A 14318-nucleotide genomic window follows, 5' to 3' on the forward strand; every position below is an offset into this window, starting at 1 on the left:
CAGAACCTCCCTTTGAGGCCCAGGAACTTGGCACTGTTAGCAGGGCGGGCACAGTAGCCGCATAGTTGGCCAGGTCATTGAACCAGGTGCCATTTCTGCTTCCCAACCAGGCCCCTGGAGCACGGCCCCAGCTCTGCTTTCTGAACCTGGCAACCACACTTCATGTGCAAGCATGGCACCACCCCAAGCCCATCTCCTCGGGGCTGCTCTCTGCCCAGCCTTTTGTGCCCGACTGAGTTGCTCCCCAAAGGTGAAAAAGTAAGGAAAAAAACAGATGACTTAAGAGAAAAATGGGTGGAGACCATTCTCACACCTGTAATCCCAGCACTTTGGGAGGCCAAGGTTGGCGGATCACTCAAAGCCAGGAACTTGAGACCAGCCTCGTCAACACGACAAAACCCTGCCTCTACTAAAAATACAGAGGCCAAGGCGGGCGGATCACAAGGTCAGGAGATCGAGACCATCCTGGCTAACACAGTGAAACCCCGTCTCTACTAAAAATACAAAAAATTAGCCGGGCGTGGTGGCCGGCGCCTGTAATCCCTGCTACTCGGGAGGCCGAGGCAGGAGAATGGTGTGAACCCGGGAGGCGAAGCTTGCAGTGAGCCGAGATGGCGCCACTGCACTCCAGCCTGGGCAACAGAGTGAGACTCCATCTCAAAAAAAAAAAAAAAAAAAATTAGCCAGGCTTGGTGGCACGTGCCTGTAGTCCCAGCTACTTGAGTGGTTGAGGCATGAGAATCACTTGAGCCCTGAAGGAAAGGATGGCAGTGAGCCCAGATTGCACCATTGCACACCAGCTGAGGAGACAAAGTGAGACTTTTGTCTCCAAAAATAAAACAAAAAGAAAAGAACAAGAATTGGTGAGAATTTATCAAAATGATCTAATTTTATGTGGTTGTTTTGATGTTCTCAAGCTGAACCTCAATCACAGACAAATTAGTACTGCGTTATTTTTCCATCAGTAACTCAATAACTAGAGATTTCTGATGTACAAATCGCTAAAGCAAGTCAATCAAATACAGAGGACACCAGAAAGTGTTCACTGAGGTTCTCTTTATTTCTGATATTTCTTTGTAACCATCTTTACAGGGATAACATTCTCATGACTATAGAACTTTGGGTTCTGTCTCTGACGCTGTAGGACACGGGTCTCTGAAGGTCCTACTGACTCCACCTCAATGTTTTCCTCCAGTCTTGCTCCCTGCTGTTACGTTTTTTCCATTGTACTGAGCACTTGCCTGAAGCAAAGAGTTCAGTGCTTCCTTTAAGCTGTACACGTGGCCTGGGCAAAGTCACTCATGCCTGCAATTCCAGCACTTTAGGAGACCGAGGTAGGAGAATCCCATGTGCCCAGCAGTTTGAGACCAGCTGGGGCAACATAGCGAAACCCTGTCTCCAATTTTTTAAATAAAAATTTTAGAATTATTAAAAAAGAAATAAGAAATAAGAAAAATAACTTGCACCTACATACTAGATTTTAGTGTCCCAGAGCCTGGAAGAGAACTTTGGATGGATCTACCCCGCTAGGCACGCCTTCCCTGGCAGCAAAGATGGAGCTCCAGTTTCTCAGACGGTGATGAGCCGCAGGAAGGGCATGGGGTGCGGCCAATGAAGATCCTCCTGGGCTGCCTGACTTCCCTCAGTGTGCGCATCAGCTCAGCCCAAAGTGGGGTGAAGATCTCCCAGTTGACAGGAACCAAGGAATTCAAACTCTCCCAAGGGGCGGGATACGTCTCCAGGCTTAACTTGCTCAGCCCACTGGTGTGGCGCAGCAGGTCCTTCAGGGCGTCCATAGACGTGAAATTTCGACCAAAGTAGAAAGTGGTGAGCTGGGAGCAGCAGCTCAGACTGGGCAGGATGGCACTGAGTTGGGAGTAGTGGATCTGACAGCCCTCCAAGATGAGGGTCTCGAGAGTGGCAGCAACTTTCTCTAGCAGAGCTCCGAGGCGCTCAAGACTGAGGTGGAACAGCGGCACGTAGCTGAGATTCAGATGCTTTAGGTAACCGAGGCTTGGGTACTGGGAGAGACACTTCACGTCCTCTTCCAATAGGTAGCCACAAGTCAATTCCAAGTTCTCCAAGGGGCTCTGGAGGCACCTGTGGAGATCAAGAAGTTAGTTCTGGGCAATGGCACCAGTTAGATGAAGGTGGAGGGGAATAACCTCAAGGGAAATGTCTGCTTCACCCAAACACAAACACAAGTTTATTCCCATCACGTGGTGATGGTCCGCATGCAAGTTGCTGCGTGATGAGGACTCTGATCATTCAGGACAGTCCCATTTTAGCCTCGGCCCTTTCGCCATTGCTTGTGTGATTGGTTCAAGGCTGCAAAATCTCTAAAGCCTTTTTTCTTCACTTTTTAGCAGAAAACTTCGTCTCTGGGCCACAGGTACCAGGTTGGAGGTGTGCACAAAGAACTCGACTCAGCAAGGTCTAGGGACATCAGCTAGGGCTACGCGCCGGCAGGGGCTCCCAGACATGCCTGCATCTGCAAAGCAACTATCACTTTTTACCACTCTCATGCCTACTCCCTCACCCTCCATTCAAGAAGCAGGCATTTACCATGTCAATCACCTTTCCTGGGGTTCAAAACAACCTTTCACAGACAGGGAATTAGAGACAGAATCATTCATGATCACTAAGCTGGTGAGGACAGAGCTTCTACTGTGACATGCACAAGTTTGGTGCACTTTTTCTCCTTTCATAGCCTCCTCTATTACCTCTTTTATATCATATCAACTTGAAACACACCTTGAAACAAGAAATTCACACGTGCACCCTCAGTAGAGCTGAAACCCCCACTTAACTAGCTTGTACATGATATCCTTCTCTAGCCTCCACCCCAGGTGACCCCGCTGCCCACATTGGAGCGATCCTGTGATAGCCACTCCAGGACATGGATCCTTGAATGGGACAATGTGTTGATATTCTGGTGTCCCCTTCACTGTGACGTTGCCACTGACTGGCACACAGTACATGCCTTCCAGTGTTTGTTGTAACAAAACAAGGCTGTGCTGTGGTCTGCAGAGAAAGTGCACGATCCTTTCTCACCTGATCAGCTGTTCCAGGTGCCCACTGAAGAAGGTGACCAATTTTATTTTAAGCAACTGGAGGTGTTCCAGCCTGAGGAACACAGAGCCGAATTTGGCGACTAACCGTCCCTCGAGGTCATTGTCTGACGTGTAATGATGGCATCTGGAGAAAACAAGTTTGCGAAGATTCTTCATCTCCTTCAGGTAACAACGAATCTTTCTTATCAGACGTGGCCAGGACATGTTGCGGATTTCCAGCTCCTGAATGCTATTCAGGTGGATTAATGTCAATGATTTTCTGAGATATTTAATCAGCATTAGATAATTCACCAACTTACTACAGCACAGGTGTGCTAAACCTCTCCTTTGGTAAACCCACTGAAAGAGGTATCTCAGGCATTCATCCTGGGGTATTAAGTGTTTTTCAATAAGAGCAATTCTTATTCATTGATCTTTAAAATTCATTTTGAATGTGTCATTTCATTTGAGACTCAAAACCACATTAAGCATTTTAAAAATATTGCACTACATACTTTAAAGCACTAAATTCCTATTATATGTTAACATTTCAATTTGAATCTTAAATGCGTTGTATGTAAATCACAAATACATATTTATTCTCTATAAACATTTACATAACAGCAGATTTTTGGAGATACCACTCAATATCATCCTTTTTGCATCAATAAATTACAACAGATGGTCTCACCTACCAGCAGATGGCACATGAGTCTCATGGGTTGGAAATTTTCTCTCAAGATCACTAGTGATGAACTCAGGCCTTCCCCGCCCACCCCACCCTCTGCTAGCTGCTGAGGCTCTGCTGTTTGGGGGAATCACAATTAAGTAGTGGTGGTGTGTAGCAGCTAAGTCCCGTTGCCTGCCCTGGGATCCTACTGCCTCCCCGTTATCAGGAATGGAAGATGACATAGAAGAATGCTGGGACTTCTATTAGGAGAGGGAAAACGAGAACAAGATGCACGTATTGAGCTCTTACTGTATGCTAGGCCCCGTCCCAAGTCCTGACCATGCACCATCTCACTGGGTCCTACAACAGTCTCATAGCATGGCGGGCATCATCATCCTTATTTTACAGAGAATCTGAGCTTCTTGCCTATTTCATGCCCAACAGCACCAGCCCCTGAGTCCTCGGCAGGGTTCTACACTTAGGTGCGTGTTGTGGAGGGTCCTTCAGCACAGGTGTGGTCACTAATTACCCCCAGGCACTTGATCGTTATCCACCCTCTGAGCATGTATGATTCCAAATACGATGCACTAGTCTTCCTTGACAGGGAGAAAGGCGAGGTGTTAAGAAAAGGTCTTTCATCGATGTTATAGGTATTATATGCCTACCTAATGCAAGCATTTTGCTAAAAGGGAATTTGGATGTCTTTATTGGTCACAACTGCTTTAATTCAGCAAGGGCCACTACCCACCATGAGGACAGGCATGGGTTGGTGATGCCCTGAGGCTGCTGCTCACACAGTGTGGAGCTCCCCTTCCAGGGCAGGGGCCATGCCTTGGGCAGTGAAGTCCTTTCCCAGCACAGGTAACGGTCAGGAACTGAGGGTTCTGGATCCACCCATTAGGAGTGAACAGGGTCTCAGCATCTGGACAGAAGTGAGGGCCCCTGAGAAGAAGGGGCTGAACTTCAGTGGCTGACACTCACTTTCCACTTAGAATGCTCCTGTGTGTGTCTCTCATGTGCATTAACCCACTAAGTAGTCACAGAGAATAGCAAGAAGGTAACAGATGCCCAGAGAGAAGTAAAGAAAAGGAGGGAATTGATCCAAATGATCAAATTCCATTTTGATGGCTTGATTTCTGGGAGCTGAAACTCTTTTGTCACAGACAAATCAGTGCCTCCTTTCCTCCATCAGTAACTTGAGACTTCTTAGGTTTACATTGTTAAGCCAGGTGAAGCAATCATGGAGGACACCAGACAGTTTCCATTCAGTTTCCCTTTATTTCTGACCGATTCATTACAACCATCCATGCAGAGGTAACTCTCTCATGTGTCTCTCCTACCTGATTTTCACTCTAGCAGTTCAGATTCCCATTTCTGTTTCTCTGGGACACAGATCTCTAAAGATTCCATCAACTCCAGCTCAACTTTTCCCCCAGTCCCACCACTTCTGCATCCACGGCGCATCTGTGCTCCCTTTAACATACACTCATGGCCTAGGATTCAGTTCCCAAATGACCAGAAGAAAACTCTAAATATATCCACCCCGATGGTCAGGCATTCAGCAGAGGCAGTGACTGGGCTCCAGGTCATAGGAGGCCCTGATGCCACAGCGAGGGCAGGGGACAGTGCTGAACACAACAATCTTGGGCTGCCTTAAGTCCCTCAGTGTCTTCATCAGCTCAGCCCCAAGTTGAGCAAATCTCCCCCAGCAGAGAGCACCCTGGGCATCATAACTCTCCAGAGGGGCAGGATACAGCTCCAGGCTCAGCTTGCTCAGCCCGACAGTGTGGCGCAGCAGGTTCTCCAGGGCGGCCATGGAGATGAGGTTCCCATAGAAGCTCAAGGTGCTGAGCTGGGAGCAGCGGCTCAGGGCAGGCAGGATGACGCTGAGTTGGGAGTCCGTGATCCCACAGTCCTCTAAGTCCAGGGTCTGCAGGGTGGCCTCAACTTGCTCTAGCAGAACGGCAAGGGACTCAGGGCTGAAATGGGTCAGTGTGATGCCCCTCAGGTCCAGCTCCTTTAGCTGACGGATGCTCGGGCACCAAGAGAGATGCTTCAAGTCCGACTCTGACAGCAGCAGTCGGTCATGACGACCATCTCCAAGGGGGCCTGGAGACACCTGGGAGAGAACAAGAAGGAGTTAGAGGAGAGCAGTGGGAAGACCTCAGGTGAGAGATGACAGTCTCCACAATCCAAGGCTGCTCTGCTCATCCGAGGATAGTCAGCGCCCGGGGTGTGGGAACGGAGACTCTGCTCCTTCCGGACAGTCCCAATTGAGGCTCAGTCCTTCACCATCACTCAGGTGACTGGGTCAAGCCCATGAACTCTAAGGCTCCCTTTCTTCATCTGTCAGGCAGAAAACCACATCTCTGGGCCACAGGAGCACCGTGGAGACACAGACATAAAGAACAACCCAAGTGGGATCCTGCAACATCAGCTGGGGTGGCCAGGCTGCAGGAGTCCCTGACACGCCTGTATCATCAGCAAACCGTCTATCCTTTCTCCCTTCTTCACTCCTGCTCCCTCACCCTCTATTCCATCATCATGTATTTCCCATACATTAGTTACCTGACTTGGAGCTCAAAACATTTTACTGACAGAGGGAGAGACAGGATTTTGCCTGTTCACTAGGCAGGTGAGGACAGACCTTATATTTTAAAATAGAGGGGTGTGAAGGACTTTCTCTTCTTTAGTGCCCTCTTCACCTCCCTATTTCCCGTCATCTTAACTTAGACACACATCCTCGGGAGGAATTCACAAATGGACTCTCACTAGATCTGAACCCGCAGTTGCTAGCATCCTAGCATGGCAGCCTCTCTATAGCATCTAGCCCAGGAGATCCCGCTGGCTTATTGGGATGGTTGTGGGACACCCATTTTAGGACAGAGCTGCCAACAGGACAATGCATGGACATTCTAGTGTCCCCTTCACTGTGACCTCGTCACAAGCTGGCTCATAGTAGATACCCCCCTGGTGTTTACTGTAACAGAGAAAGGTTCTGCTGTGGACTGCACAGAAAACTCACCATCCTTTCCTCACCTGAGCAGCTGGTCCAGGTGGCCTTCGAGGAAAGAGACAGAGTGCATGGAAAGCTTCTGGAAGTAGCCCAGCTTGAGGAGCTGAGAGGTGAACTGGGTGACAAACTGCTCCTTCTTGTCTGGGGGAATGCAGGCAGAGACGTGGATGTTGAAGAGAACAAGTTTGCGGAGATTCCTCATCTGGCCCAGGTAAGGGGCCGAACCTTATGAGAATGCACAGCTCCCAGGGGCAGCACACTTCCACCTCCCGGATACAGTCTAGTTCCACCACGTTCAGGACCTCTATGATACTGTGGATGGGCATTCCAAAAATCTGCAGCTCCTTGCAACACACATGCAGTAAGCCTTTTCTCTGCTTGCCCCACTCTAAGAAGCGGGTGAGGCATTCATCCAGCATCCCATTCTTGAAGCAAAGGTCTAGGGTCACCATCAAGGGCTGCTGCCCACCCAGCCTTGGACAGTTCTCTGCTGTTTGTCTCTTACTCAGGGCCTCTGGGGAGGGTGCAGAAGCTCCAGACCATATGCCCCAGAAGTTCTCATCCACATCCCGCAAGTCCAGCACTTGAAGTTTCCACCGCCTGTGGGTAAAAGAGAAGAGAGGCTCCAAATTTACTCAAGGATTTGAGCTTTTATCCACATCCCAGACATCAGTGACTCCCCTCCCTGCTTCTTCTCCCACTCTCTGTCTTTTCTCCATCCCTCTTTCTCCTTGAAACCTGCCTGGTCCCCACTGCTAGTGTCTTCAGTTGCCACTGGGAGGAACCTGGTTCCTGATCCTTCAGTGGACCCTGCATGGTGAGCAGTCTTTTCCCAGAGGAGCTGGACAATGGCCAAGGCCTCTCTGAGCTTCCTCCCCAGCCACATCAGAAGACTCTGGGCCACCCTTGGGCCTCCCACTCCTTCTGATCCAGCCAGCCCTACCCTGGATGTCTGGGCCCTCCCCACCTGGCCAGCTGGGTCACCTCACCTGGGACGAACCTTCTGGGCAAGCAGTGCATCAAGCCCCTCCAGCACAGCTCCAAAGGTCTCCAGAGGACACGACTTCATCAGGGACCCTAGAGGAAGGCAGGTGAAGGGCCAGGCCTGCACCATAGTTTTCAGGGTCTCACAGCATCTCCTGGTAAAGGCCTCTATGAACAGAGAGGGAAAGAGCTCCCTGGGCAGCTCCTCCAGGGTGGGGATGGCCAAGGCTCCGTCCCTCAGCAGACTCTGCTCAGCCAGCTCCCGGAGTCTGGCTGGGGCCTGGAGGCTCATGCTGATGAATCTATGTGGAAAACTTTCAGAGAAAGAGCATGATTTTTATGGCAAATCACATTACTTCATCATCTCCTAGTGCCAATGCCATTGCTCTGGTAGAGGTGGAAAGGTAATTAGTTCACCCCAATTCCGCTCTGCACTTTCTGGACACAAATCCGTAATTCTGCTCCTGCTGGTACCATGAAGATTGTCTTCCAAACAATGAGGAGGGAACAAGGTGACTACTGGCCCATTCATTTTCAACCATTGCTGCACTAAATCTCAGTAACACTGGGAAGCGTTGCTGAGGATCCTGAAAGCTAAGCTCCACCTTTTCAAGAAAATATTTGTCACTTACCACCCTAAAACAATGGAATGAGAATGTCCTGTGGCCCCACACAGCCTACATTCTCAGTTCCCACAATGAACATGTTTGCAGAAGACTAAGGGGACTCCTTGGAATCAGTGCCATTATTTTTTATTTTGAAAAATTGTAACAGGAAATTGTGAAAGCACCGTGACAGTATTCTAGAGCCTGTGGAAGTTGGGGATAAAAACTCTAACTCTCAGATGAAGGTTCCAATGTTGATCTCTTACACAGACTCACAACGACCCACTTTGGGATGGAATCTAGGGGGGAAAAAATTGATCCCATGTTCAGAACAAAGACTCCACTCTTGAGAATGGTCTATGGAATATTTAAGGTTTTAGTAAAAATGAGAGCCTAACATGTAAAATCACAATGCCATCAAGTCTATGAACTATAATTTAAGGGCACGAAAACTATTAATTTCAAATGTCATGAAATAAAAATTCAACCAGTTGTAAGTTTTTAATATCTTTTGTTTAAAAAAAAAACTGCTTCGATATGAATTTTGAAATGACAAAAACCAAGGACAAATCAAATTTTGGGAGACGAAGACAAAACTACATTTAGAGGAAAAATCACAGCCTAAATCTGTTCATCTGAAAACAGACAAGAAAGTTCTCTCTGCCACCTTGGGCTGCATGTCACCGTCCCTGACTGGCTGGCTGCAGATCAGATGGGCATGAACCTAAGGAGGTGGTGACTTACCAGAGCTGGACTCACTTTGCAGGGTGCTGCGACCTCTCAGAGAACCAAGCAGTAGCTCCAGGCGCCAGGGCTTCGGGTCTCTTCTGTGCACCTTTGGGAGCTTTTATGGACCTTTCTAACCACACCCTCCCCTTCTCAACAACCAACTTCCAATCAGAAAATGATGTCTGATTAGATTCTGAAGTTCCACCCAGTTAATCCTGATTGAGTTTGCAACTTTCTTCTGATTAATTGATTGAATCAGATATACATTTATGAAAGTGAAAGTATAAATAATAGGGTGAAAGTCCACAACTCATTATTCCTTTATTCCACAAACACTGACAGAGTTTGACTGACTTCCTGACTTCATAGTGATGCAGGAAAGGGTTGAATCTGTTTCTGGCATTTGACAGAAAAAAACAAAACCTTTGTTGGGAGATATTTGGTACCTTTGTTAGGAGATATTTGGCCACATAAACATTATCGAAATGTCTCAGAGCTAAAACAACTCTAAGAAGACAGTAATTTCATCCCTAAGAAAGCAGAATAAATATCTCTGTGTATCCACTGGTCACCTGGGATTTATGCTTTCTCACATGGTAGATCATATGCCCACTCAGATGGAAGAGGGTACCATGGAGGGTGTGATGATCTCAAGACAAAGGTCCAGTCTTCTCTGGAGGAAATCCGGCCAAAATTACAAAGTGAGGTGGGGGCTGGGCAGGATGGGACTGGATGTCCTAATGGGACCCTGGGAAGGAACCAAGACAACACAAAACATGGTGGGTATTTTGTGGGGGAGGAGACAGAAGGATTGGAAGACTCTGCTCAGATTGAGTTCAAAAATTAAAAAGGAAATAATTACAAAAGAGACACTGTAGACTCAAAACATAATATTGTCTTTGAGGGAATGGGACGAGATACAGTCCTGGTCCCCTCTAGAAGGTAAAGCGTGTTTACTATCCCTCTCCACTCCCCCAACCCCTCAACAAGCCCCGGTGTGTGATGTTCCCCTTCCTGTGTCCAAGTGTTCTCATTGTTCAGTTCCCACCTATGAGTGAGAACATGTGGTGTTTGGTGTTTTGTCCTTGCCATAGTTTGCTGAGAATGATGGTTTCCAGCTTCATCCATGTCCCTACAAAGGACATAAACTCATCCTTTTTTTATGGCTGCATAGTATTCCATGGTGTATATGTGCCACATTTTCTTAATCCAGTCTATCATTGATGGACATTTAAGTTGGTTCCAAGTGTTTGCTATTGTGAATAGTGCCACAATAAACATACATGTGCATGTGTCTTTACAGCAGCATGATTTATAATCCTTTGGGTACATACCCAGTAATGGGATGGCTGGGTCAAATGGTATTTCTAGTTCTAGATCCTTGAGGAATCCCCACACTGTCTTCCACGATGGTTGAACTAGTTTACAGTCCCACCAGCAGTGTAAAAGTTTTCCTATTTCTCCACATCCTCTCCAGCACCTGTTGTTTCCTGACTTTTGAATGACTGCCATTCTAACTGGTGTGAGACGGTATCTCATTGTGGTTTTGATGTGCATTTCTCTGATGGCCAGTGGTGATGAGCATTTTTTCATGTGTCTGTTGGCTGCATCAACGTCTTCTTTTTGAGAAGTGTCTGTTCATATCCTTTGCCCACTTTTTGATGGGGTTGTTTTTTTCTTGTAAATTTGTTCGAGTTCTTTGTAGATTCTGGATATTAGCCCTTTGTCTGATGAGTAGACTGCAAAAATTTTCTCCCATTCTGTAGGTTGCCTCTTGACTCTGATGGTAGTTTCTTTTGCTGTGCAGAAGCTCTGTAGTTTAATGAGATCCCATTTGTCCATTTTGGCTCTTGTTGCCATTGCTTTTGGTGTTTTAGATATGAAGTCCTTGCCCATGCCTATGGCCTGAATGGTATTGCCTCGGTTTTCTTCTAGGGTTTTTATGGTTTTAGGTCTAACATTTAAGTCTTTAATCCATCTTGAATTAATTTTTGTATAACGTGTAAGGAAGGGATCCCGTTTCTGCTTTCTACATATGGCTAGCCAGTTTTCCCAGCACCATTTACAAAACAGGGAATCCTTTCCCTATTTCTTGTTTTTGTCAGATTTGTCAAAGATCAGATGGTTGTAGATGTGTAGTATTATTTCTGAGGGCTCTGTTCTGTTCCATTGGTGTATATCTCTGTTTTGGTACCAGTACCATGCTGTTTTGGTTACTGTAGCCTTGTGGTATAGTTTGAAGTCAGGGAGCGTGATGCCGCCAGCTTTGTTCTTTTGGCTTAGGATTATCTTGGCAATGCAGGCTCTTTTTTGGTTCCATATGAACTTTACAGTAGTTTTTTACAATTCTGTGAAGAAAGTCATTGGTAGCTTGATGGGGATGACATTGAATCTATAAATTACCTTGGGTGGTATGGCCATTTTCATGGTCTTAAGTCTTCCTATCCATGAGTGTGAACTGTTCTTCCATTTGTTTGTGTCCTCTTTTATTTCGTTGAGCAGTGGTTTACAGTTCTCCTTGAAGAGGTCCTTCACATCCCTTGTAAGTTGGATTCCTAGGTATTTTATTCTCTTTGAAGCAATTGTGAATAGGAGTTCACTCATGATTTGGCTCTCTGTTTGTCTGTTATTGGTGTATAAGAATGCTTGTGATTTTTCCACATTTATTTTGTATCCTGAGACTTTGCTGAAGTTGCTTATCAGCTTAAGGAGATTTTGGGCTGAGGTGATGGGGTTTTCTAAATAAACAATCATGTCATCTGCAAACAGGGACAATTTGACTTCCTCTTTTCCTAATTGAATACCTTTTATTTCTTTCTCCTGTATGATTGCCCTGGCCAGAACTTCCAACACTATGTTGAATAGGAATGGTGAGAGAGAGCATTCCTGTCTTGTGCCAGTTTTCAAAGGGAATGCTTCCAGTTTTTGCCCATTCGGTATGATATTAGCTGTGGGTTTGTCACAAAGAGCTCTTAGTATTTTGAGATATGTCCCATCAATACTGAATTTATTGAGAGTTTTTAGCGTGAAGGGCTGTTGAACTTTGTCAAATGCCTTTCTGCATTTATTGAGATCATCATGTGGTTTTTGTCTTTGGTTCTGTTTATATGCTGGATTACGTTTATTGATTTACATATGTGGAACCAGCCTTGCATCCCAGGGATGAAGCCAACTTGATCATGGTAGATAAGCTTTTTGATGTGCTGCTGGATTCGGTTTGCCAGTATTTTATGGAGGATATTTGCATCGATGTTCATCAGGGATATTGGTCTAAAATTATCTTTTTGTTGTTGTTGTGTCTCTGCCAGGCTTTGGTATCAGGATGATGCTGGCCAGATTCCCTCTTTTTCTATTGATTGGAATAGTTTCAGAAGGAATGGTACCAGCTCCTCCTTATACTTCTGATAAAATTCGGCTGTGAATCCATCTGGTCCTGGATGTTTTTTGGTTGGTAGGCTCTTAATTGTTGCCTCAACTTCAGAGCCTGTTATTGGTCTATTCAGGGATTCAACTTCTTCCTGGTTTAGTCTTGGGAAGGTGTATGTGTCCAGAAATTTATCCATTTCTTCCAGATTTTCTAGTTTATTTGCGTAGAGGTCTTTGTAGTATTCCCTGATGGTAGTTTGCATTTCTGTGGGATGAATGGCGATATCCCCTTTTTCATTTTTTATGGTGTCTATTTGATTCTTCTCTCTTTTCTTCTTTATTAGTCTTGCTAGTGATCTATCAATTTTGTTGATCTTTTCAAAAAACCACCTCCTGGATTCATTGATTTTTTTGAAGGGTTTTTTGCGTCTCTGTCTCCTTCAGTTCTGCTCTAATCTTAGTTATTTCTTGCCTTCTGCTAGCTTTTGAATGTGTTTGCTCTTACTTCTCTAGTTATTTTAATTGTGATGTTAGGGTGTCAATTTTAGATCTTTCCTGCTTTCTCTTGTGGGCATTTAGTGCTAGAAATTTCCCTCTACACACTGCTTTAAATGTGTCCCAGAGATTCTGGTATGTTTTGTCTTTTTTTCTCGTTGGTTTCAAAGAACATCTTTATTTCTGCCTTCATTTTGTTATGTACCCAATAGTCATTCAGGAGTAGGTTGTTCAGTTTCCATGTAGTTGAGCGGTTTTGAGTGAGTTTCTTAATCCTGAGTTCTAGTTTGATTGCAATGTGGTCTGAGAGACAGTTTGTTATAATTTCTGTTCGTTCACATTTGCTAAGGAGTGCTTTACTTCCAACTATGCGGTCAGTTTTGGAATAAGTGTGATGTGGTGCTGAGAAGAATGTATATTCTGTTGATTTGGGGTGGAGAGTTCTGTAGATGTCTATTAGGTCCGCTTGGTGCAGAGCTGAGTTCAATTCCTGGTATCCTTGTTAACTTCCTGTCTCGTTGATCTGTCTGATGTTGACAGTGGGGTGTTAAAGTCTCCCAGTATTATTGTGTGGGAATCTGAGTCTCTTTGTAGGTCTCTAAGGACTTGCTTTATGAATCTGGGTGCTCCTGTATTGGGTGCATATATATTTAGGATAGTTAGCCCTTCTTGTTGAATTGATCCCTTTATCATTATGTAATGGCCTTGTCTCTTTTGATCTTTGTTGGTTAAAAGTCTGTTTTATCAGAGATTAGGATTGCAATCCTTTTTCTTGTTTTGTTTTCCGTTTGCTTGGTAGATCTTCCTCCATCCCTTTATTTTGAGTCTATGTGTGTCTCTGCATGTGAGATGGCTCTCCTGAATAGGAGATAGGTCTTGACTCTTTATCCAATTTGCCAGTCTGTGTCTTTTAACTGGAGCATTTATCCCATTTACATTTAATATTGCTATGTGTGAACTTGATCCTGTCATTATGCTGTTAGCTGGTTATTTTGCTCGTTAGTTGATGCAGTTTCTTTCTAGCATCGATGGTCTTTACAGTTTGGCATGCTTTTGTAGTGGCTGGTACCAGTTCTTCCTTTCCATGTTTAGTGCTTCCTTCAGGAGCTCTTGTAGAGCAGGCCTGGTGATGACAAAATCTCTCAGCATTTGCTTGTCTATAAAGGATTTTATTTCTCCTTCACTTATAAAGCTTAGTTTGGATGGATATGAAATTCTGGGTTGAAAATTCTTTTCTTTAAGAATGTTGAATATTGGCCCCCACTCTCTTCTGGCTTGTAGAGTTTCTGCTGACAGATCCTCTGTTAGTATGATGGGCTTCCCTTTGTGGGTAACCTGACCTTTCTCTCTGGCTGCCCTTAACATTTTTTTCTTCGTTCCAACTTTGGTGAATCTGACAA

The 14318-nt window shown here is 45.5% G+C and overlaps 2 protein-coding genes across 2 annotated transcripts; both read right to left on the reverse strand.

The window, feature by feature from the left end:
• Positions 1-1526: 1526 nt before the first annotated feature.
• Positions 1527-4552, reverse strand: LOC103225580 (PRAME family member 1). Its single transcript, XM_073008030.1, has 3 exons — positions 4518-4552; positions 3055-3474; positions 1527-2100 (listed from the first exon to the last, which is right to left on the reverse strand). The coding sequence occupies exons 1-3, from the start codon at positions 4550-4552 to the stop codon at positions 1527-1529; spliced, it is 1029 nt and encodes a 342-aa protein (XP_072864131.1).
• Positions 4553-5281: 729 nt separating this feature from the next.
• On the reverse strand, positions 5282-8015 carry LOC103225579 (PRAME family member 12). The gene is given in 5 exon segments (XM_037995843.2): positions 5282-5799; positions 5802-5842; positions 6763-6959; positions 6961-7339; positions 7729-8015. Coding segments are annotated over 5 exon segments (1422 nt in total).
• Positions 8016-14318: the final 6303 nt, after the last annotated feature.

The sequence above is a fragment of the Chlorocebus sabaeus genome, chromosome 20 (assembly GCF_047675955.1).
Source record: "Chlorocebus sabaeus isolate Y175 chromosome 20, mChlSab1.0.hap1, whole genome shotgun sequence".
In the NCBI taxonomy this organism is placed as follows: domain Eukaryota; kingdom Metazoa; phylum Chordata; class Mammalia; order Primates; family Cercopithecidae; genus Chlorocebus; species Chlorocebus sabaeus.